This window comes from Abramis brama (genome assembly GCF_963993115.1).
Source record: "Abramis brama genome assembly, chromosome: 20".
Taxonomy (NCBI): domain Eukaryota; kingdom Metazoa; phylum Chordata; class Actinopteri; order Cypriniformes; family Leuciscidae; genus Abramis; species Abramis brama.
In genome coordinates this window covers 848,456-871,312 of record NC_139982.1, presented here as the reverse complement: position 1 = coordinate 871,312, position 22,857 = coordinate 848,456, and the positions used below count along the sequence as shown (strand labels likewise).

The window sequence follows — 22,857 nt, the reverse complement described above, 5'->3', positions numbered from 1 at the left end:
GATTCAGAGGAAGACTTGCTTTCTGAAGGTAAGTGTTTGTGATTTTTTTTTTAAATAATGATAATAAATAAAGAACAATTTTAGTAGATCAAAACAGACAGAGTATGCTTTGAAATTACCTATTTAATGCATCATTATGCATAAAACAATTAGAGTTCATGAAAAAGCCACTACTGTTAGATCAAAGTGCTGCTTCTTTTCTCTCAAATATATGGTAGAACTGTGATGCTGATCTTTTTCTTCACTGAAAGAGTGTATGCTGTTGAAAGCCACACTGTTTGTTTTTCCAGTTTTGAAAGTACTTTAATTTTGAAACTGTACAGTAACTTTTAATTTTATTAAAATGGTAGGCCTATGGTTAAGGTTATATTTAGAGTCGGGCTAGGTTTGATTTCTATATTAGAAGGCTTGCATTTAATGTTATGATTGATGGTGTTTCAACAATAGCCAGGTCATTCTTTAATTGTGGTTGCAAATGAGACAATTTGTAAAAAAAAAAAAAAAAAAAAACGGTAACAAAAACAAGTAAACAATGTATTTCAATATTGTTTAATAGGCTACATCTAGTAAAATAAGAGCTTATGGAGTTAAGAAATTTAAATCAAAGACTGGCGACACTATAACACCTATTACAGTGGTATTATCAATATATGAAGTACAATTCTGGTTTGTTTAAAATGAGTCGAAATATTCAACTTTAAGAAATAATTAAGAAAAATAAATAACTTAATGGATTCAGTTTAACTGCTTTATTAAAATTACAGTTCTTAAGAGAAAGTGTTTAAAAAAGAAAAGGGTCTGACAAACCTTCAAGTGGAATATTAAATTGGCCTAAAAAAACCCCCAAAAAAACACATACATTGTGAAGTAAGAAAATAGACGTAATGTAACAACATTACATCAAGGTCCGCATCTCTACACTGTCTATAAAGTATGTGGTGCTACCATGAAAGACAACACCACGTAGACATTAGCCCAAATCTAGATTTTTCTAAAATGGAGGCTGCCATCATGATGGTTTCAACGTCAAGAAACATTCAGTGACTATCTGATCACAGAAAACGCATGAAGTGGCCAGGTGTAAACAGGCCCTAAGACAAAAATACTGATTAAGTTTTACAGACATATTAGTCCAGTCATTTTAAGCCAAAATGGGGGTCAACCTTGAACAAATTACAACAGAAGCAAACTCAACTGATTTTGTATCCTCAATATGCCCTGAGCAAGGGGAAAAAAAGTCCTGAAGAATCCCATTAGGGGAAAGTTTTGAAAAAGAACCAAATATAGCCTATTCATACGCCTATTCATTCTTCTTCTCACGTGAATAGGGTAAACATTTTAACCTCTAGATATCACCATGAAAATTACTGAGTTGATTACTTGTATCAAGACAAACAAAAAATGTATTGCAAGTTTTTTTTTATTATTGTTTGTTAACATGGACAAACGGTGCATAATCTAATTACGTATGTGCTAATTTGCATAAATACCACAACAGATCTAAACATTGGGTACAGCCAGGTGAAAATGTCTTGTTGAATCTTGTTGACACATAACAGTAAAATACTTGATGTTAAGGTCTGAATAGAACCCATTTAGGCTACCCATGAGCATTAATATATAGAGGCATAGAGCCATTTTCGAATCCATTCAGCCGATCTCCGGGTCTGGCGGATCAGTAACTACTAATTTTTTCATACCTCCCAGATAACTACTATCTACAGGTTCATAATTAACATGAATAATGCATAATTTATAATAAAAGGTAATGGTAACCCACTAGTAATGACTCAAGTATTACTACATCATTCTAAAGGAACTACTAATTATTTGGATCAGTATTCTAAAGTGAAAACATGATAACTACCTAATATTGACTGAAGTCATTGTAAGCTTTTGAGATTTTTGTACCCTAACCCAGTTTCAGCACCCTAGTTTGTGACATCCCCACCTACTGAACTGGATCACCAAAAAACACTAATTTAACCCCTAATTTAACACTAATTTAGTGTTCACCCTGAACACTAATCAGACCCCCGTCTATGATCTTCGCGGTAAAGATCACAGACGGCCCCAGATTATTGTTGTTCAACATTCATTACTCATTAAAACATCACACTCTTGATCTGGACAAACTCAGCATCATTAGAATGATTTAAGACTCCAGCTTCCATATTTGACCACTGTTTACGATAAAACTGGTGTAACGTTCTTTATTTTGAATAGAAATCATCACTCATAAAACATTAATTCATGTCTTCTGCAGTTTAATTGTGTTCACATACATGCAATACAGCATCCGCCAGGGCTCTTAGTCCAATGGTGCACATATTTGGAGAAATAATGATTAATTATCACATCATCATCATCTTTTTTATTTAATGCCATGTCAGCAATCAGAGCTGTCTTCATGGCAAAAATTCAATTACAAAAACACAAATATCATATAAATACAATAAAAACAGAACAAAGATAACCAGCAAGTCATATTATACAATATATTTTTTTAAGTTAACATATGATAAAAAATCCAAAACCTTTTCAGGTATAATCTCATTAAAAATTAAATAACTAAAACGGGTCTGTTGTCCCGGGCCCAGGGTAGAGGGGGGGCCCAGAACTGGGCCCTCATTAAATTATGGAATAATTGTTAAAAAATAAATAAAATAGGCATATTTGTGGAATAATATTTTATATTTGAGTTACATAAAAGCTTTTTATTTGTTTTCTTCCTAATTGTCCTTGAAATAGTGGTCAAGAACCCCCCCATCCCCAACACAAAAATGGTTTGGCCACTGATCAAAATTTGATGTTGTCATTTGATTAGAATTTCGGTAGGCTAACCTTATGCTCAAAATGTCCGTTCAGCACAAGTCCGGTGCTCAGAAAAGAAAAGAAAAGAAAAGAAAAGAAAAGAAAAGAAAAGAAAAGAAAAGAAAAGAAGAAAATAGAGGCCTTAGAGATACCCTAAACAATTAAAAAGGCAATTTTTTTGTCCCGCCAAAGCCTTATTTGATAGGTGAGTGATGTAGAACTGCTTACGAGCAGAGAAAGCGCCCTGGCTGCGCGCGCACTCTCACGTCTTTAAACAACACGTCGATCGCTGTCTTGCTCTCTCTCACTCGCGCATTTTAATCAAAATCAATTGACATGATAGTAAAAGGTCGGAAGACCGTAGTTTCACGTTGAGCATTTGGAGATTTTTTTCTCCTGAAGTACCGAGGGGTGTGAATTGTGCTAAAAAACGTTGCCTTATCTTCTCTAAAAAGCGTTCCGCACATTCAGCTGACATAAACCACAATTTCAGTAAACGAAAAACCTATCCAGTGATGAAATGTTTTCTGTGTTGACAGAAATCTTGTGCAATGTCCTAAACTGTCGAGATAATCACACAATGCGTGCCGTAGGCTAATTATGACACGTCCGGTACGCAAACGAATGACTCCTTTTTGAACCATTCACTTTAACCCTTTATGACCTACCATAGAACAGTTCTGCCAGGGTATATCTTTGTATTTTTACATGCTGTGCTGTCATTCTTTTGAGCATTTTCATATGCCATACATCAAAATAATCCTTACTTTCCCAATTTGAAGACTATGTTTGTAATAAATCAATAGTAACTAGATAAATATCTCAAAAGTGCAATAAACAAAAATATAAACAATTTTTAATATTTTTTCCTACATATTTTATTCAATACAGAAATTTGATAAATGTCAACCTCAAACTTGTCAATGTGAAAAACGTGCATAAAACAATTTAAAACTATACAGAATTGATTTGAACTGTTTACATAAATTAGTTTTTAAGATACACTCATTTAATGAGTCTGTACAAATTGCGTAATAGGGCATTTCTTCAACTACGGGCACTTTTAGGCTTGTGAAGTTGAATAAAAAAAACTTGTTCAAAAGTCACGTAACACAGTCTCATAAGTTTAAATAATTTGTCTAGTTTTAAGGTCTGTAAGAGGACAAACTTAGATTACAAGAGAAATGGTTAATATTTTACATTTTTTTCCGACCTGCAATGAACAAATGTCATTTCCACCACATCTCTATATACAGCTGTTATTTAAAAACAGAATAACTTATGCCACTCAAGAATAGTCTAAGATCATTTTTGTAACTAGTTTTATCAGTTTTTCCACAATGTACAGTACAATAACTATACATTTGTCAATGAGATAAATTGACTGCCCTAAGGACCAAATGGTGAACTGTACACCTGTCACACTCTGAAATTTAATATTGGTTTGGGCAAGAGCTTATTAGAAAATAAATAACTTGAATTTTTATATTAAGTAGAGAATAATCTCGTAAATTGTGGATACATTTTTAATGTGTGATGAGAACTTTTTAAATGTTTTTAAAAAATGTGTGTGGTGATGGAAATGACAGGGTGGTGGTGGAAATGACAATGAATTAACGTGAATGTAGAGAAACAGTAATATTTAGAGAAATATTTATTTGAAAAACTCTTAAACTCATCACACTCAGTAAACTCAATTCACAAAGTCAATCTACTCTTGCAATCCATATCAATTGTACAGGGTGGGCCATTTATATGGATACACCGTAATAACATGGGAATGGTTGGTGATATTAAAGTCCTGTTTGTCCGACTTCTAAATGGCCACCATGGTCACCACCCATCTTGAGGAGTTTGCCCCCTCACATATACTGTGCCACAAACAGGACTTTAATATCACCAACCATTCCCATGTTATTACGGTGTATCCATATAAATGGCCCACCCTGTACTTTGTAATCATAAATGTCATTTCCACCACATGCTGTCATTTCCACCACAGAGGGCAGTGTGCTGGAAATGACTGTGGTGGAAATGACATTTCTGTAGTTTTTTGTGAAAAAATGGAAGATAGCTTCACTGATTAGCTTTGAATTAATAGTTAACATTTCATGTATGTAAAATACTCTTATTTAACTTAAAATTTTTAACTTTTTAAAAACACCCTTGAAGGTACAGCATGTTTGGAAATGACGTAGAATAAATATATTAACTGATCAAGCAAAATTTACCTTGATTTTTCTTATTTTGTTCTTGATTAAAATTTAAAATTGCCCCCATGTCCAACATGTGCTCTGATGTCTCTGAACATTTCCATAGAAACCACCTAAACAATCTTTCACACAAACTTTTTAAAGGGACATTACAGTGTTGTGGTGGAAATGACACCAATACTGTGCGACAGCTATATTTTGTATAAAAAGTAACATTGATGGTGGTCTCACATTAAATACTATAATGCATTTTAATTATTTTACTAGTGCTCAATTTAGGTATATTAATAGTTACCAGATAAGTCATACTTTTAAACTGTATTTTCATTGTTGAAGTTAAAAAGTCTGGGTGTGCGACAAGGATAAAACAGTGATTTTGACACCTATAAAGAAGTTGAAAAGTATGAAAAAATCATAATAGAAAGGTAGTAAAAAGTTTTTAAGGAGGTTTTATTGTTAGTTTGAAAAAGAAAGAGGATTTTGTCCAAAATTGTATGTATTTTTAAAAATATGACCAAAGTACATAAAAGTGCCCATAGTCTAAGAATCACCCATTATGCGTTTACAAATACCAAACAAAAACAAACAAACAAAAAACAAACAAAAAATGCATTGCACGTCATTTCTTTCTTTGGCTGCACACCTGGCTTTTTTTCCTGGAATGGGTCTATTCCTTCAAGAAAGTCGGTTTCGTCCTTGAAACGGAATCTGGATCCGATGAGCAGACGGAGAGTTCATCGTCATCGGACGCAATTAGTATTGCCAAAACCTCCGCGTCCGTGTACTTTCGTTTAGACTAGACATAACGTTACGTGCGCGCGCATGTGTACGTGTGAATGTGCTTGCATTTGTAAACGTGTATTTGTGAGTGTGTAAAGGAGAAATAAATGATAAAATGAAGCAATGATAAAAAGACAGTAATAAAAAGAAAGAAACACACCGGTACAGCAAATGGGAGTCAAACGCATGGTCAAATGACGCAGCTTGTGACGTCACAACATGTGACAACTCCCGGGGTCATAGTGCACAGAATGTGATACGTCATTGAGCATCGGAAGATGTAACTATCAATCGCAGATCTACAGAACATGTGTGCAAAGACGCGCAATGCATTTTTGTGTTTTTTTTTTTGTAAACGCATATTACGCAATTTGTACAGACTCATTAGAGGGTGAAAACAACGCAACAGGAGCATGTTGGAGGCTTGATTTGAACATGTTACATCTCTGGTTTTGTATGCAAAAAGAATTATTGAGCTAGCCATTTGGTTTCAGTTTCTATAGGCTCTTAAACAGACACACGCAAACGGGAGCGCCGGCGCTATTAATATTAAATATGAATTAATTAATATTAAATTAATATTAAATTAATATTAAATATTAATTTTAATATTTAGCCTACACTCTAAAAAATGCTGGGTTGTTTTAACCCAATTTTGGGTCAAATATGGACAAAGCCAAATGTTGGGTTAAAAATGTAATTTAAACCCATCTAAGATTATCTAGTCCCGGGCCCAGGCAAGACTGTCAGCTGGCCTGCTTGCGGGTGTGGGCGGGGGGGATGATACGCTGCACTCCCGCAAATTAAATATGAGTGTAAAGTAAAATATATAAATGATTAAAGTAGCGTACATAATTTGTAGTTGTGAGGGAGATTCTGTTTGGCAGCAATAAAAATGTTGTGCCTAAACTTGTGGATGTTGTCGTTTGGGGTAGGGCGGGGCCTAATCTCACACACACTTGTTTAGAGACAATTCCTTCCCGCTGCTCCATGTTCAAATTCGAAAGCTTCAAGTTCAAAATAGACAGCATGGACGAGGAACAGAGCACCTCTAGTGCTTCAGATATAGGCCTAAGCGCTTCAGATGTAAGTACTTCTCTAAAGAAAGGCACATTTACTACAAAAAAAAAATCACAAAACCTCAAATCAGACATTTGGCAGTCATTTTTGGTTGTGCATGATGGAGAGGGGAATCAACTACCTTTTGCCTGCTGCGATAAATGCCAAAAGGTGTTAACATACAAAGGACACAAATCGCATATTTTTTCCAAGACCTTTCGTGAGACAGAAAGTGAACATCCATCCTGCCTGGCGTCTTGCGGGCATTTGCAGGCGGGAGCGGGATATAATATCACAGATGCGGGCGGGAGCGGGACTAAAAAATGACAAATATTTGCGGGAGCGGGACTGAACACTGCGGGAGCGGGACTGAACATTGTGTCCCGCGCAGGTCTCTAAATGTAACGTTAGCTTGATGCTACTTGTTTCTCTAATCCACCTGCTGCAGGAGCTTTTCTATTCCATAATCTTATTTGTTAAAATAATTCACATAAGGTCCCAAAAATAGTTTATTTTATTTTTCGAACAAGACTTAAGATAGGTGGATCTTGATACTATGTACAAACTAAACCACCTGGATCCTAGAACTGCGGTCCTGAAACTGCAGCCGCCGGTTGTGCAGGAACATACTACTGACTCCAAGAGGCATGAACAACACGTTTATATTCTCCAATGGGTGACAGCTCATTGACCACGCATCAAATGATAGTGACGTGTTGAAAACGTCACACGACCTCACTACATATAGATCTGTAGATCCGCATGATCCTAACACAATTAAATTCTCTGGCAAAATAAGTAGATTACTATTTTATAAGGAGAGGATCTCAAATAACTTGTTTATAAAAAAACTGGATCATCAAAATTTGGCATAATATGCATTGACAAGAATCACAGGATTTGTTGATGTTAACAACAATCAAATACCTTCCATTTTTCTATGCTATTACCCATACAATTACTGCTCATAAATAGAGATTAACAAAGAGAGAATGGAGACATGCAGAATATAAAATTTAATTGCAGGAAAGCACAGTACAACAAATATTACAACAGATAACCCGCTTTAAATATAGTCTTTCATTAGTAGTAGTAACAACATTAGCAACATTAGTAATAGTAACTTCAGTAACTAATAACATTGCAATTATATAATAAGTAAGAAGACTAACCAAGTATGACTTGTAATTAGTAAACATGTTCAAAATATCGTCTGCATTTGAGACACTGTGGCAAACTCAAAAGAGAGAGAAAATAAATAAATAAACAGTCACATTCGCAGTAGCCCATAGTCCAGTGTCTCCTGCATAATGCCAAGTCACATTACCCAACTCACGTCTATGTGTAAACTTTTACAAATCACTTGATACACTCTGATTAGACTAAAGAATTGACAGAGGCCTTAGCCAGATCAGGTGAGTTGAACTGCCTTTCGACCCCATTGTAAATAAAACTCAGACTAGCTGGATGAAGAAAACCAAAGTTCACCGCATGGATTGAGCGCAGTTGATGAACTGCCCGGAGGGAGGTAATGGGGATAATACACATATGGACTAGCCAAGCAGGGTAGTACAACATATGGAAGTCTCTGGGGTGGTTCCAGCCTAATCCTAGGGGTGAAGCGCAGAGGCAGAGACTGCAGAGCGGGCTCTTCCAGGGGAAAGACACTGGCTAGCCGATAGGGTAGCCGTACTGTGGAAAATATACATATAGGACCACTACATATGGACACAGAGCCTAGCACAGGTTCCTCAATGCATACAAGTGTTAGGTCTGGCGTCAGCTGCTCCGCAACGTCTGACTGCCATAGGGGTGACGGAGGAACTAAAAAGGGTTAGCCGTTTCCAGGAACACACTGGAGCAAATAGACGCACGTACCTGGCCGATCAGGTGAGAATGGCATAAGCAAGCCAACACTTGAGTGGGTTCCCCGCGCTACTGGCCACTACTGGCGAGTATACGGGAGGATACCGGCTCTACACGAAGGCTATAGAATCTAGCAAACATGTTGGGTGTCATCCAGCCCGCAGTTCTACATATATCTGTCAGCGAGGCGCCTTGAGCCAACGCCCAGGAGGAAGCAACACTTCTAGTTGAGTGTGCTAGCAACCCAAACGGGCAAGGCATGTCTTGGGATTGATGCGCCAAGACAATAGCATCCACTATCCAGTGGGCTAACCTCTGCTTGGAGATAGCGTTTCCCTTCTGCTTGCCTCCACAAAAGACGAAGAGCTGGTCTAAGGTCCTAAAGCTTTGCGTTCTGTCCATGTATAACTGCAAGGAGCAGACGGGACAGAGAAAAGCCAGGACTGGGTCTGCCTCCTCCGAGGGCAGCGCTTGCAGGTTCACTACTTTGTCTTTAAAGGGTGTGGTAGGAACCTTGGGCACATATCCGGGCCGAGGTCTCAGGACAACGTGAGAGTCAGCCGGTCCGAATTCTAGGCACGATTCGTAGACCAAAAACGCTTGCATGTCCCCTACTCTCTTGATAGAAGCCAGCTCAGTCAGGAGCACTGTCTTTAGTGACAGAATCTTCAGCTCTGCTGACTGCAGCGGTTCGAAGGGAGGTCTCTGCTGTGCGCTGAGCACCAGAGACAGGTCCCAAGAGGGTATAGAGGGGGGACAAGGCAGACTCTTTGCCCCCTCAGGAACCTGACAATCAGATCATGCTTTCCCAATGACTTACCTTTAACTGCATTGTGATGCGGGGCAATAGAGGTGACATACACTTTGATTGTGGAGGGAGACAGCCTTCGCTCCAACCCATCTTGCAGGAAGGAAAGCTGTTCACTGGGGGAAACGCATACTTGTGTAGGCCCCGGGGCCAGCTGTGTGCCAGTGCATCTGTGCCGAGGGTTCCGTCGGTCAGGGAGAAGAACAGCTGGAAATGCGACGTGTCCAGAGAGGCAAACAGATCTACCTGTGCGGCCCCGAAGCGCCTCCAAATCAGCTGGACCGGCGTGAGATGGAGTCGCTACTCTCCAGGAAACGTAAACTGACGTAAGAACTCGTCGGTTGCACAATTGAACATGCCAGGGATGAGAATGGCACTAAGCGACCTCAGATGTGAACGCAGTGCTGTCTGTACAGACCAGTACATGCTTTCCACGAAGCGGCACCTTGAAGCGGCTAAGCTAAGTGCAAGACGTTCTGCTAACAACTCGAGGCAGTTTATATGCCAATGCAGCTGCATGCCCGTTGTACGTGACCCCCCCTAGCCGATGGCAGAGGCATCCGTGAATACCACAGCATGCCTGGATACTTGTTCTAGGGGAACACCTGCCCGTAGAAATGAAGGGTCCGACCTCGGGCTGAAGGTTTGGTGACAGTGCAAGGTAATGGTATCCCAGTACAAGCCACAATGCCACGCCCACCTCGAGACTCGGCCATGAAGCCAGTGTTGAAGTGGCCTCATATGAAGCAACCCGAGCGGTGTTACTGTGGCTGCGGATGCCATATGCCCCAGAAGCCTCTGAAAAAGTTTCAGTGGGGCCGCTGTCCTGCGTTTGAATGAATTCAAGCAGTTAAACACTGACTGGATGCGCTCCTCTGTGAGATGCACGCTGTCTGGTTGACCGAGTCCAGCTCCATACCGAGATAAGAGATCCTCTGCGCAGGAGAGTTTGCTCTTGTCGCAGTTGACCAGAAGCCCCAACAGGCTGAGGTGACGGAGCACCATGTCCCTGTGTTCACACAACTGCTCTTGAAAACTCCAAAAACTACGATAAAACCTGTTGGAAAGCATCTTTTGCAGCGATTTTTGTGTGAGTATATCAGTGAACACCTCTGACCACTCTGTGAGTTTCACGTCTTTGTAAACGAAAGTTTAATGCGTTTTAGGAAGGATTGTTCCAGTGCACATTTGCAGCCATTGTGGAGGTGGGGGGGTGCTACCACAGAAACCGAAAATTCTCGGGCCAGCAACATGTGTCCAAATTTTAATCTTAACCGTTCTATTTCATCAGAAACGATCTGAAAACTGGGCTTTAAGTGTAGAATACCGAACTTGTCCTTTAATGCAAGACAAGGTACAGGGAGAAACCGAGGGCTTAAATACACAGAGAACAGATCAGGGAAACAAGACACAGCTGGGGCAAATGAACTCAACGACAGTAAACATAGGCTGCGTTCGAAACCCCATACTCAATAAGTAGGTACTTAACCCTCTAGGCGCCACGGTTAGTTTACTCGACAAGATGCGGCACTGAATAAAATGGCCGATTTTGTCAAATAGGGTGTCAAATTTCGTTCGACCTCCCCTCCATTAGTTGGCAGACATGTCATACTTCATCCCAGACTCAAAGAAACGTCATGCTTCTATAGAAAATCTTCGAGCTAGAGCGCATTGAATCAGTGCGAACAAAAGCGGAGCTTGTGTGCGAGTGAGCCATTTTATCAGAGCAATATTGTCAACGTCAGCGAGTATTTGCATTAGATTATTATTATTATTATTATCTAATGGCATCAATAAAGCTTACCCACAATGAAGTGTTGGGTCTTCTATTCGCGGACCCTGATTCTGAAGGGGAATAACGTTATCTGCCTTCAGAAAATGACGGTGATTCTGAAAGTGAAAGTATAGCCCTACACCAAGCACAAACGGTGAATCCTTTGCCCAATATATATGCTCCTTTGCCCAATGTCAGTGGTGGGAACAATGTTTCCCGGGGTCGGAGTGTTCATCGCGAAGTTAGCAGGCGTGTTAGTGTTGTGGGGAACGAGGCGGGAGATTTTTACCGCGCTAGCCATGGTGACCGTGTGCGTCTCCGCAATCGCGGCGACAGTATTGTGGTGGAGGCTTTGTCTAATGCCACTGGGTATGTTAGAGGAGGTCGAAGTATTCATAGGACAGTTAGGGGGCAACGTGGAGGCAGGGTGGGGAGTCGCAATGACAATGACAGTAGTCCGAGCTGTGCACACTCGGCGCGCGCGCGAGGCAGATCTGGCCGCGCCCACGCTGCTCGTAGCAGGAGAAGAGGCGGTGTGACACGGGGCAGAGGGGCTATTATGCATAGTCTATCGCAAGACCACACCATGAAACACTACAAGAAATGTCACCTGGATGGATAGGGAGTCATTATCTCTACAGCAAAAGCCCTGCTACATAAATTCTTTTTTTTTTTTGTCTGCCATTTATTAGTAATGATTTACACTGTTGATTTACTATCTATTTCCCTGACCATTTAGTAGTGTACAATATGTGTTCTTTTTTGTGTGTTCATGTCCTTGTGATGTGTGCCTTTGTCAGCTAAAAAAAAAAAAAAAAAAAAACATCAACAAAAACCACAAAAAGAAAAAAAAATACTAACATTGTCTCTCGTCTTGTCTCGTCATCATCTGTGCCTTGCCGTGGCGAGTGAGCTTTTGAACTAAACAGGTCTTGTCTACTTGTGTTTGCGTGTCATATGAATAATATATATGTGCCCCATACATGGAATCAGAGTATGTAGTAAATGGAAAATCTCTACAGCAAAAGGCCAACCGCTACATGTATTCGGTTTGTTTCTACCATTTATTAGTAATGATTTAGACAGTTTGTTTACTACTTACTATTTACCTAAGCATTCAGTATTGTGCAATATAGCATACAGAAGGTGAGGGGCATTTTGGGGGTAAAGAAGTGCTGCATTTTATCATTTAAACGTGATTTTTCATGAAAATTCTATAATCCAAGATGGCCGCCACCATATGACGTCATAATATGAAAATTAGATGGGAAAATGTAATCCCTACATAAACTTTGGGTCATCCTTAATATTTCTTTAATTTACAGAAAGTCTCTATCTTTTATCACTTTTAAGATATAGCCTTTTGAAATTAAGATGTCAAAATCGAACGTTTTAGGAAAAAACCTCTGGCGCCTAAAGGGTTAATTTCAATAAGTACTAGCGCTAAAAGAGTACTTTATAGCCAGATCTCGTTGAGTATGAATGAGAACCGGACATCTGCCATGTTGACGTTATCATGTAACCTACGACGCGTTATCACACGCGCAACAACTTAAAAGATTTGAACGACACGTTTAATTCATCTATCTGTAAATATCTTGATATTGCTTAAACTTGCTCATTTTGTGGTGTTTTTGAAGAAACTGCTGCCCATTTATTTTATGAATACATTTAGGGTTGATTTAAGTTCTTATAAATATTTTACCCTACTAATGTGACCCACCGTTTTATCCTTAACGATATTATTTATTTTTATTACGAAATCCCAAAATTGTCATCTCTTGAATATGTTGTTTATTTTTTATCCAAACATTTTCATCCACAAGCAAAAGTGGCTAACTGCTTTATGTTTTCCTCTTTTTCTTGTTGAATTTAACTGTCGTTTCATCCCTCAGGCCTAGGCCTATAAATAACAAAAAAATGTATTATAATGAATTATTTAAGAATATACGTATATATATTAAGATATTAAACCTTGTAGGTTCTTCTTTTCCTGTGTAAAAAATCTCACATTATGTATGCAAACCCATGATTGAGAAATAAATAAATACACCTCATAACATCAGTAACTCGACAGCCCTACCTAGAACGGGTTTCCTCAGCGTTTGTAATGATTGCACAAAGGGCAGCTGTGCGAAGATTGGAGAAAACTGTTGATTTTAGACTCGAAAAATTTAAGTAGGCTATCATTAATATTAAAAATTAATATTACCCCAGAATGAATTGCATTGCTATCCCACCCCAAAGCATACAATAATAACAATGATAAATGCTGACCATACTTAATTATATTACTTTTTACTGAAAATGATATAATTCAATAAAACAAACAAAATGTAATGTATGTCATATGACATAGTTATGCATGATTGAATACACTCTAGATGTGTATATAGTGAACATATCTACATTTTCATTCAAACAATTAAAGCATTAATTAAATAATTATATTTTATTTACTGACAACAATGAGAAATATTGATAAATTAGTAAAAGAATGAATCAAAGTCACCATCACACAATAAACAAATGCACATACAAGTCAACACATGAAACAAAGCTTTATTCAAACTACAATCATGTATGTAGGCTACAGGCGCTGAACCCCACATCCTTCTGCCGTCTCAACACAGCGGTTCCCATTCTGCAGCTTTATTCTGATGAATCAGCCAGAGGTGAGCCATTCCTGAGGTTGTTGCGTGATGTGTTGTGCTTCACAATCTGAGGCAATAAGGGCAGATGGAGTGATGGAGGGCAGGAGGAGTGATGGAGGGACTTGTAAGGGCTGGTGGAGTGATGGAGGGCTGGTGGAGTGATGGAGGGCAGGAGGAGTGATGGAGGGCAGGTGGAGTGATGGAGGGTCTCATAAGAGCAGGAGGAGTGATGGAGGGTCTCATCCATGGCACCATCTCCAGGATTCAGCTCTGGGCTCCTCATCCTCAGTGCTCACACCAGCCTGCTGACATTTCAGATCCTACAAAATGCACAAACATTACACAAAAGCAGTCATTATTTTTAGAAGACAAAAACGCTTTTTCTCCACAAACGCCGCCATCATCTTGCAGGTCCTTCTCCACCAACGCCGCCATCACCTTGCAGGTCCTTCTCCACCACAAAAGATCTGCAGCAAATGCACAGAAATCAAGAATCAGAAAAGTGCTGTAATAGCTCTCTTTGAAATTACAATAATTAAAATAAACTACAACTTAATATTTAAATAGTTGTTGTTATTAATTTCTGTAGTATACTCACTCAAAGCCTTTGATGGCAGCATTCAGCTTCATGAGCCATTCTCCACCAGATAAACACACATCTGTTCATCTGTCCCTGTAACATCCAGACAAGATTCACATTACCTCTGTGATGAGCTCAACACTACATTTACATGTTGAGGTTGTTTTAACTTTTTATCCAACATAAATGTTCCTCAATTTATCAACAGTAATGGACAAATAAAATAGATAACTTATGTTTAGTTACTTTATAGATTTGTTCTACATAATAGCGCACATTCATCACTGAGATGTCTATTTCATGTTGTGATGTGCTCTTCTGCAATACTTATTGAATATTTTCCTGTCAGATGTAAATGGTCATTTAAAATGAGCGTCTTTAAGATGTATATGGTTTATGTAAATCCACGTTAGAGACGTAACTTACGTGTCCTTACTGGAGCTCCCCAGTTAGCTAACGTTATACATAATAAAACGTGTTTTTACAGCAAAATCACAACTATACTTTACTGTGTAACGTCTTTACACCTTCAACACTTCAACGGTTTACTCTACAGTAGTTCAACAAATGCAATTTTAACACAAGGAACCGTGTTTACTCACATTTGAAAGCACCCGCGTCGCTGATCTCTGCGATGTTTTATAATGACGTATCCTCTCGCGTGGCCTCCTGGGATAGAAGAGTATCCATCGGTCGAGCACTCGAAAATCTGGCCGGAAGCAGTAAGCCATCCGGGAACTTCTCGCCTACTCTTTCATGAATACTGATGTTTCGAACGTACTGCTTCCTTCACGTACTGTTTTCGCCTACTATACAGGTGCTGGTCATATAATTAGAATATCATCAAAAAGTTGATTTATTTCAGTAATTCCGTTAAAAAAGTGTAACTTTTATATTATATAGACTCATTACATGCAAAGTGAGATATCTCAAGCCTTTATTTGTTATAATTTTGATGATTATGGCTTACAGCTTGTGAAAACCACAAAATCAAAATCTCAGAAAATTAGAATATTACATGAAATCACACAGTAATTACACAGTGATACCATGGTCATTGAACCAGGTTTTGGTTCTTTTGGCAGTGTGGGCAGGTGCAAATCCTGCTGGAAAATGAAGGAAGCATGAAGTGCTCTGGAAATGTCCTGGTAGACGGCTGCGTTGACTCTGGATTTAATAAAGCACAGTGGACCAAAGTCCTCTTTTCTGATGAGAGCAAATTTTGCATCTCATTTGGAAACCAAGGTCCCAGAGTCTGGAGGAAGAATGGAGAGGCACACAATCCAAGATGCTTGAAGTCCAGTGTGAAGTTTCCACAGTCTGTGTTGGTTTGGGGAGCCATGTCATCGGCTGGTGTTGGTCCACTGTGCTGTCCACTCAACGCAGCCGTCTACCAGGACATTTCCAGAGCACTTCATGCTTCCTTCAGCAGACAAGCTTTATGGAGATGCTGACTTCATTTTCCAGCAGGATTTGCACCTGCCCACACTGCCAAAATAACCAAAACCTGGTTCAATGACCATGGTATCACTGTGTAATTACTGTGTGATTTCATGTAATATTCTAATTTTCTGAGATTTTGATTTTTTGTGGTTTTCACAAGCTGTAAGCCATAATCATCAAAATTATAACAAATAAAGGCTTGAAATATCTCACTTTGCATGTAATGAGTCTATATAATATACAAGTTTCACTTTTTGAATGGAATTACTGAAATAAATCAACTTTTTGATGATATTCTAATTATATGACCAGCACCTGTATAGTAGGAAAGTAGGCATATTCGAACGCACTTAAGTCCGAATCTCGCGATAATTAGTACGTCACCCAGGTAATTCTCGCCTACTCTTTTTCCCATACTAAATAGTAGGGAAGTATGCGGTTTCGAACGCAGCCATAGTAACAAATAGGGAGAGAACGGAGAAGTGACTAACACAACACAGCTGAACCAAATGAACAAATGAAGCCGGTGAACATGGAAACAAGGAGTGGCTAGAAACTGAACACAATGAACACAGAATGTAGTCCAAAAACAAACAGACATGTAACAAAAATGAAGAGAGTTGTTTTTTTTATGTTCATGAAGAGGGTCGAATATGTGATAAATGGATGGTTTCTCCGCTTTGAAGACAAAAACGAGAAAACCAAGTTATCCAAAGGGAGCAATTTGAAACTCTTCTGGCTTTTTTCATGCAATTATAAGAAATGGGAAAAAAAATTGGAAAGTGGTCTTCAAAATTTCTGGTTTGTGTACTGTAGAAGAAAGAAAGTAGGGTTTCTAACAACATAGGGGGAGTAAATGATGAAATAATTTGAGTGAACTTTTTCTTTAAGACTTTCTGCATATAATATAATATAATGCCATATTACTATTTTTTTCTTTCTACAGAAAATATCTTTGCTTTCTGTAAAGTCCCACTGTCTATATTGGTTATGGCAGCCCAAGATAAACTGCAGGTTGTCCTGCTTGGGACGACTGGGTCTGGTAAAAGTGCTACAGGAAACACCATACTTGGCAAAAAGGTTTTTACATCTCTTTCATCCACTCAGTCAGTCACCGTGTCATACCAGTCTGCAACTGGGAGAATCAGTGGAATGGAAGTCACAATTGTGGACACTCCAGGATGGCACTGCACTAAAATAACAGAGAATGAGGTTGAAGCAGACATAAAAACAGCTATTGCATCTCTTTATGGGCCTTATGCCTTTCTCCTGATCATTCCAATCGGTTCCTTTACACCGAAAGAGATGTCCATGGTTTCAAGATTAAGTCAGGTTCTGGGAAATGACTTTACGAATCACACTTCAATTCTGTTTTCACACTGCGACAACCTTGAGTCAAAATCCTTTAAACAGTTTCTTGAGGAGGAAAGAGGAGAATTGCGGAGCATTATACAGGGATGTGGAAATCGAGTGTACACCTGGAACAACAAAGATAGTGAATCTGTGAAGAATATGGACAAGCTGTTGCAAGATCTGAAAAAAACACAGAAAACAAATGAAGATTCTATGACCTGCGCCGAGAGTAACATGCAAAGTCAAACCTGCGCCGAGAGTAACGTGCAAAGTCAAAAAATTAATACAAAACCGGAACAAGATCTCATTACATCTGATTCAGTGCCAGGAAGTTCAGATGAGCAAATAAAGAGGCACAGAAGAGACACTACAAAACCTCAAGAACATCCAGCTGAACAAGTCAGAGTTGTAGTCCTGGGAATGGCTGGAGTGGGAAAAACTGCAACCATTAAAACCATTTCAGAGGAAAATTACCAAACTGATAGCAGCACATTGGCCAGCAATTCTGGGATGAACTTTATGTTGATTGATTCTCCTGGCATTAAAAACGCAGAAGATGTGGAAGATGTAATCTCTCAGTCTTGGTCACGTGCCAGTCCAGGGCCGCATGTCATTATGATTGTAATCAAAGTGGGACGAGTTACTGAGGAAACCTTCAAAATGATTGAACGCATTCATGCATGTCTGGACAATTCGTTAACACAGACAATGATCCTTTTCTCTGGAAAGGACGATCTAGAAGACAAACCTATTGAAGAATTTGTTAGAGAGAGTCCACAGCTCAAAAGTCTTGTAGAGATGCATGGCAAAAGGCTTCACACACTGAACAACAAGGACAAAAATGATCAGACTCAAGTAAATGAACTGTTGGAGAAGATTTCTGCAATATACAGTGAAAATAAGGGTCACTTCATCAACAAACAGGTGCAAATATCCAGATGACATGGAAGTGGGAGGTAAATCTATTTCCCAAACTATGTAAACACAGAACATCTCAAATTGAGCGTTTCATATTATGCATGAAATAATCTATTATTGGCTTTGGCTGAGGTTGTAATGGTTTGGTTTCATTATAACAGGAAACCAAAAGGAGACAATCTGGGAGCAAATGGATTTAAAGGAGGTATCATGTATTTACACACACACACACACACACACACACACACACATAATTAGAGAGATATAATTAGACAGAGGGTGATTGTTCATTGATTATCTGCTTGATTCTGACCAAAACTAAACTGTTATTTTGATCTCTCTTTTCTTTAAGGTCTTCAGTGATGCAGTGCAACATAAACATGCTCAGGGAAATGTTTTGTTCAACAAAACTTGATTTCCACGCACTCTTTTTCATCTGTAGATGTTAGAATCAACTATCCTACCAATGTTTGTATAAAACCATCTCACTTATGTTTGCAAATATTATTTTTAAATGTTAAGTATTTTCTTTGAATGATCATTGTTAAATGTTCAATATGATAATTTTAAATCTTTTAGATCGTTTTAGCAGAATAGCATCACTGATGCTACTTGGGTGATGGTTAAGAGAAACAAAGTAACTAACCTCTTTAGGTTAACACAAGCTAGCACTTGACAGGTAATAACCACCTCAAGACTAAGCAGTGAAAAAAGTAATGAGGACAATGATCAAAGATAAACTAAATGTACCAAGTCTATAGGCGAGTCCATAGGCTAGAGCAGGGTTTCACAAAATGGGGTTTGTAAGGGGAAGTGCTAACAATTTATTGAATCATAAAAATTTAACATCAAATAAATAAACTATTTAAAAATAAAAACAATCAAAATCAAACGCATGAAAAAATCAAAATGATAAACAAAATATTTTATCTGTCACTCTTTATGTCATGTGACAATTAACCATCATCAGAGAAATGTGAATGTGTTGTTCAAAGGGGCATTACTGACAAAAAGGTTTGGGAATCCCTGGGCTGAAGGGTAGATCTACATTGGTATTGTGGATAGTGATTTCCATATAGACGCTATATTGTGCAACGATTTTCTAATCAGAGTTTCAGTGCCATTCTATGCATCCTGTGCTTTCACACTAAATGTAGGATACAACTTTTATTCATATCTACCAAAAATAACCATTACAATCATGTTAAATAGGGTGTAGGGTAAGGTGTGATTATCTGTATGTTAAACACAAGGTCAGGTTTTGGTCATGTGTGCTTGATAAAATAAGCAATGTGCTAACCCAGTCTTTCTACGAAGGTTGGTTTTGGTTTTGCTTTGTTTAATATTTGATCTAATAACTATGGACTATTTCACTATAATCCATTTATTATTTCAATAAATATAATAATTTACGTTGAATATGTTGTCATTATTGCTGTTATATTATTATGTTTTTATTATTGTTATTGCACACTGTCTTATGTCATATTAATGATCTTTCCCTATAATAAATCATGTACTTTCCTAATAAGGCAGAGAAAGGTTCAGTTGGCTAAGAGCCTGGGCTATGGCCCTATGTTATCTATGTTATGAGTAGCAGAGATATAAAGTAGGAGAGAGCCTCCCCTCGGCGCACACACTCTCACATTCTCCTGACTGACTGTGCAACTGTGTGCCTTTCTCAACATGACATCATGACTTTGCGTAAACATACACGCCACTTTCAAGTCAAGTGGCGTGTTATCTATACGCATTTTGAGCTATCCGCGTGTATGTTCACGCCGAAACGAACCGTCATCTTCCGCGTGTATGTCTACGCCGTTAAATGTCAGAGTGATTTCGCGTGTATGTCTACGCCGTTAAATGTCCGAGCGAAACGGAGCAAAATGTATATCTACATCTGGGGATCGATTTTTTTTTCCTAGGATGGTAGGGGAAGACTCATAAATGGTATTAACCCCAGTGACGGGTAGGTTTAGGGACGGAGTTGGGGTAGGTCATATTTATATAGTAATGTAACGTTAAGTCAACGGCGTTGATAAACACGCTGAAAAGCGATTATGCGTGTTGATAGCACACCAAAAATGGAAATACGAATTGGCGTGTCATACATACGCCATTTCATGAGATCAGTCTGCGAGAAATAAACCATTATAATCATTGATTGGACATTTGTTTCTTATTCAGAATTGTTTATTGTTTATTTGCAACAACAATGTGATATCCTTCACGACCACATACGTACATGTGGCATTTGTGTTCAAAAGGAAGGTCATTCACCTCAGTCGTGCTTTGGTAGTAGACCTTTACATCAGACTGTTTTCCTGAGAAACATGTTAAAATATAAGTTAACTTAGATAAGATTAACATAAATGAGCTAGCTATGGCTCTGGATCAGTCTGCAGCACCTGGCCTTACTCTACTGGACACTGAAGTCAAATGCCTTCTGTTTGCTGATGATCTGGTGCTGCTGTCTCCCACTAGAGAGGGTCTACAGCAGCATCTAGACCTCCTGCACAGCTTCTGTCAGTCATGGGCCCTGGCAGTTAACCCCAAAAAGACAAAAATAATGATTTTCCGAAAAAGACCCAGCCGCCACGACCAGCATCATAGTTTTACATTGGACAGCATGCTCCTCGAACACACGCAGGACTACACTTACCTTGGCATAAATATTAGCAACACAGGAAATTTTAAAAAAGCTGTTAACGACTTGAGAGACAAGGCACGGAGAGCTTCTTACGCTATTAAGAGAAATATCCAAATTGACATCCCAATCAGAATCTGGCTAAAAATAATGAAAACAGTAATCGAGCCCATCGCGCTGTACGGGTGTGAAGTCTGGGGTCGACTCTCAGACCAAGAGTTCACTAAATGGGACAAACACCCAATAGAGACTCTGCAGCAAAATCTTGCTACGAGTTCAGCGCAAAACTTAGGATTATACCCCCCTGTGATAACCATTCAAAAAAGAGCCATTAAATTCCATGCCCACTTAAAAAAAAAAATAGCGATGAACAGACCCTCCATCACAAAGCCCTGACCCAGCAAGAGCTGAAGCCAGAGAGAAACGCCCTCGGCCGACTGGCCTTAGAGCTGACGTCACAAACTGACAATAAAAACATAGCCAGACCAAACCAAATCATTAAAACACAAAAAGACAAATACCTCAGACATTGGACAGACGCAACAGACAAACAGAGTAAACTGGAATGCTATTTGGCCCTAAACAGAAGATATGAATTGGCAGAATACCTGAGTGAAGTGAGCGACCCTAAACTGAGGAAAGTCCTGAGCATGTACAGACTCAGTGAACACAGTCTGAGCATAGAGACGGACACACACACACACACACACACCTGGCTGCCGAAGGAAGAGCGGCTGTGCCCTCACTGCGCGCGCACACACACACACACAAACACACACACACACACACACACACACACACACACACACTCTCACTCTCACACACTCTCACACTCTCACACACTCTCACACTCTCACACACTCACACACACACACACACACACACACACACACACACACACACACACACACACACTCGCCAGGCAGGTTGACCTTTTGACCTTCCGGGCTCGTAGGTGATCCTCGGGACCTGAAATGATACCTCACGAGTTCACACTTACAAAAAAGTTAGATAGAATAAATGTTATGCATATTTGGCGTGCTGTCCGCGGAGAGGGCTCCGAGCTCGGATATTGGGCCCGAACCCAGAGTACTCCCCCCGTATTGCTGGTTATAGATATATTTATGTATGTTTTACTCAAAGGCCTATTTTTTATTCCAAAAAAAAAAATATAGAGTTACTAAAAGATTTGCAAGCCTATCCCTACTTGCAAGCCTATTTTGCAAGCAAAATTAAATTGGAGACCTTTTTCTTTGAGGGTGAAAAGAATCCAGAAACAACAGATTCCCTTAACTGGAGCATCCAGCGTTATCCAGCCTAACTAAACAAATCACAAAAACAATCAGAGCTGACAATTATGCGTGCAAGCACCTAAATTGGGGCCTGAAAACACCAGACAACATAACAAGGGGAGAAAAAAAATCTCTGCTAGAATGACAAAGAAATGGGGATATTGTTATAAAACCAGCTGATGAATTCAACTGAATGCAAAGGGGAATGCACCTATTAGGGAAAACACTCAGGTAGGACAGAGACAGTTGGCAGTAAAGGAACACTATATTGCAAACCTAGAGAGAGCCATATACATCCACAAAGTAGAATTTTAGATATTTACACATTAGGATGTATAGTACAAACATGTACAATGGGTACTGAACCATGGAGCTGATTGAGGGCACCCCTGGCCTTTGAAAGCAGCCACACAAAGTGTATGTGTTCAGAGGTCAAAGGTCACCTGCTAATTGGGCTCAAAAGCCGGCAGCTCAGGCTCAGAAACGAGAAATGGTGCACACCTGTGTTAGAGGAACTGTCCCTGGTCCTGAACATCACTGAGTTTGACCGAGGACGCTCTCCGTGGTGCTGGATGTGGTTGTGCTGCTTTGTGCAGGACCATTATGCTACCACAATACAGACAGAGATACATCTATATTGGGATTTACAATGTTTA

General features: G+C 39.2%; 1 protein-coding gene across 1 annotated transcript; it reads left to right on the top strand.

Annotated features, from left to right (window-relative positions):
• Positions 1-11: 11 nt before the first annotated feature.
• LOC311070956 (GTPase IMAP family member 8-like) lies at positions 12-20,810 on the top strand. The gene is made up of 4 exons (XM_084095132.1): positions 12-28; positions 16,938-18,300; positions 18,424-18,467; positions 18,615-20,810. The coding sequence occupies exon 2, from the start codon at positions 16,982-16,984 to the stop codon at positions 18,284-18,286; it is 1,305 nt and encodes a 434-aa protein (XP_083951258.1). The 5' UTR covers positions 12-28; positions 16,938-16,981; the 3' UTR covers positions 18,287-18,300; positions 18,424-18,467; positions 18,615-20,810.
• Positions 20,811-22,857: the final 2,047 nt, after the last annotated feature.

Bases quoted from the DNA above. Each gene is read 5' to 3' on its own strand.
- LOC311070956 (XM_084095132.1), top strand. From the start codon at position 16,982: ATGGCAGCCCAAGATAAACTGCAGGTTGTCCTGCTTGGGACGACTGGG.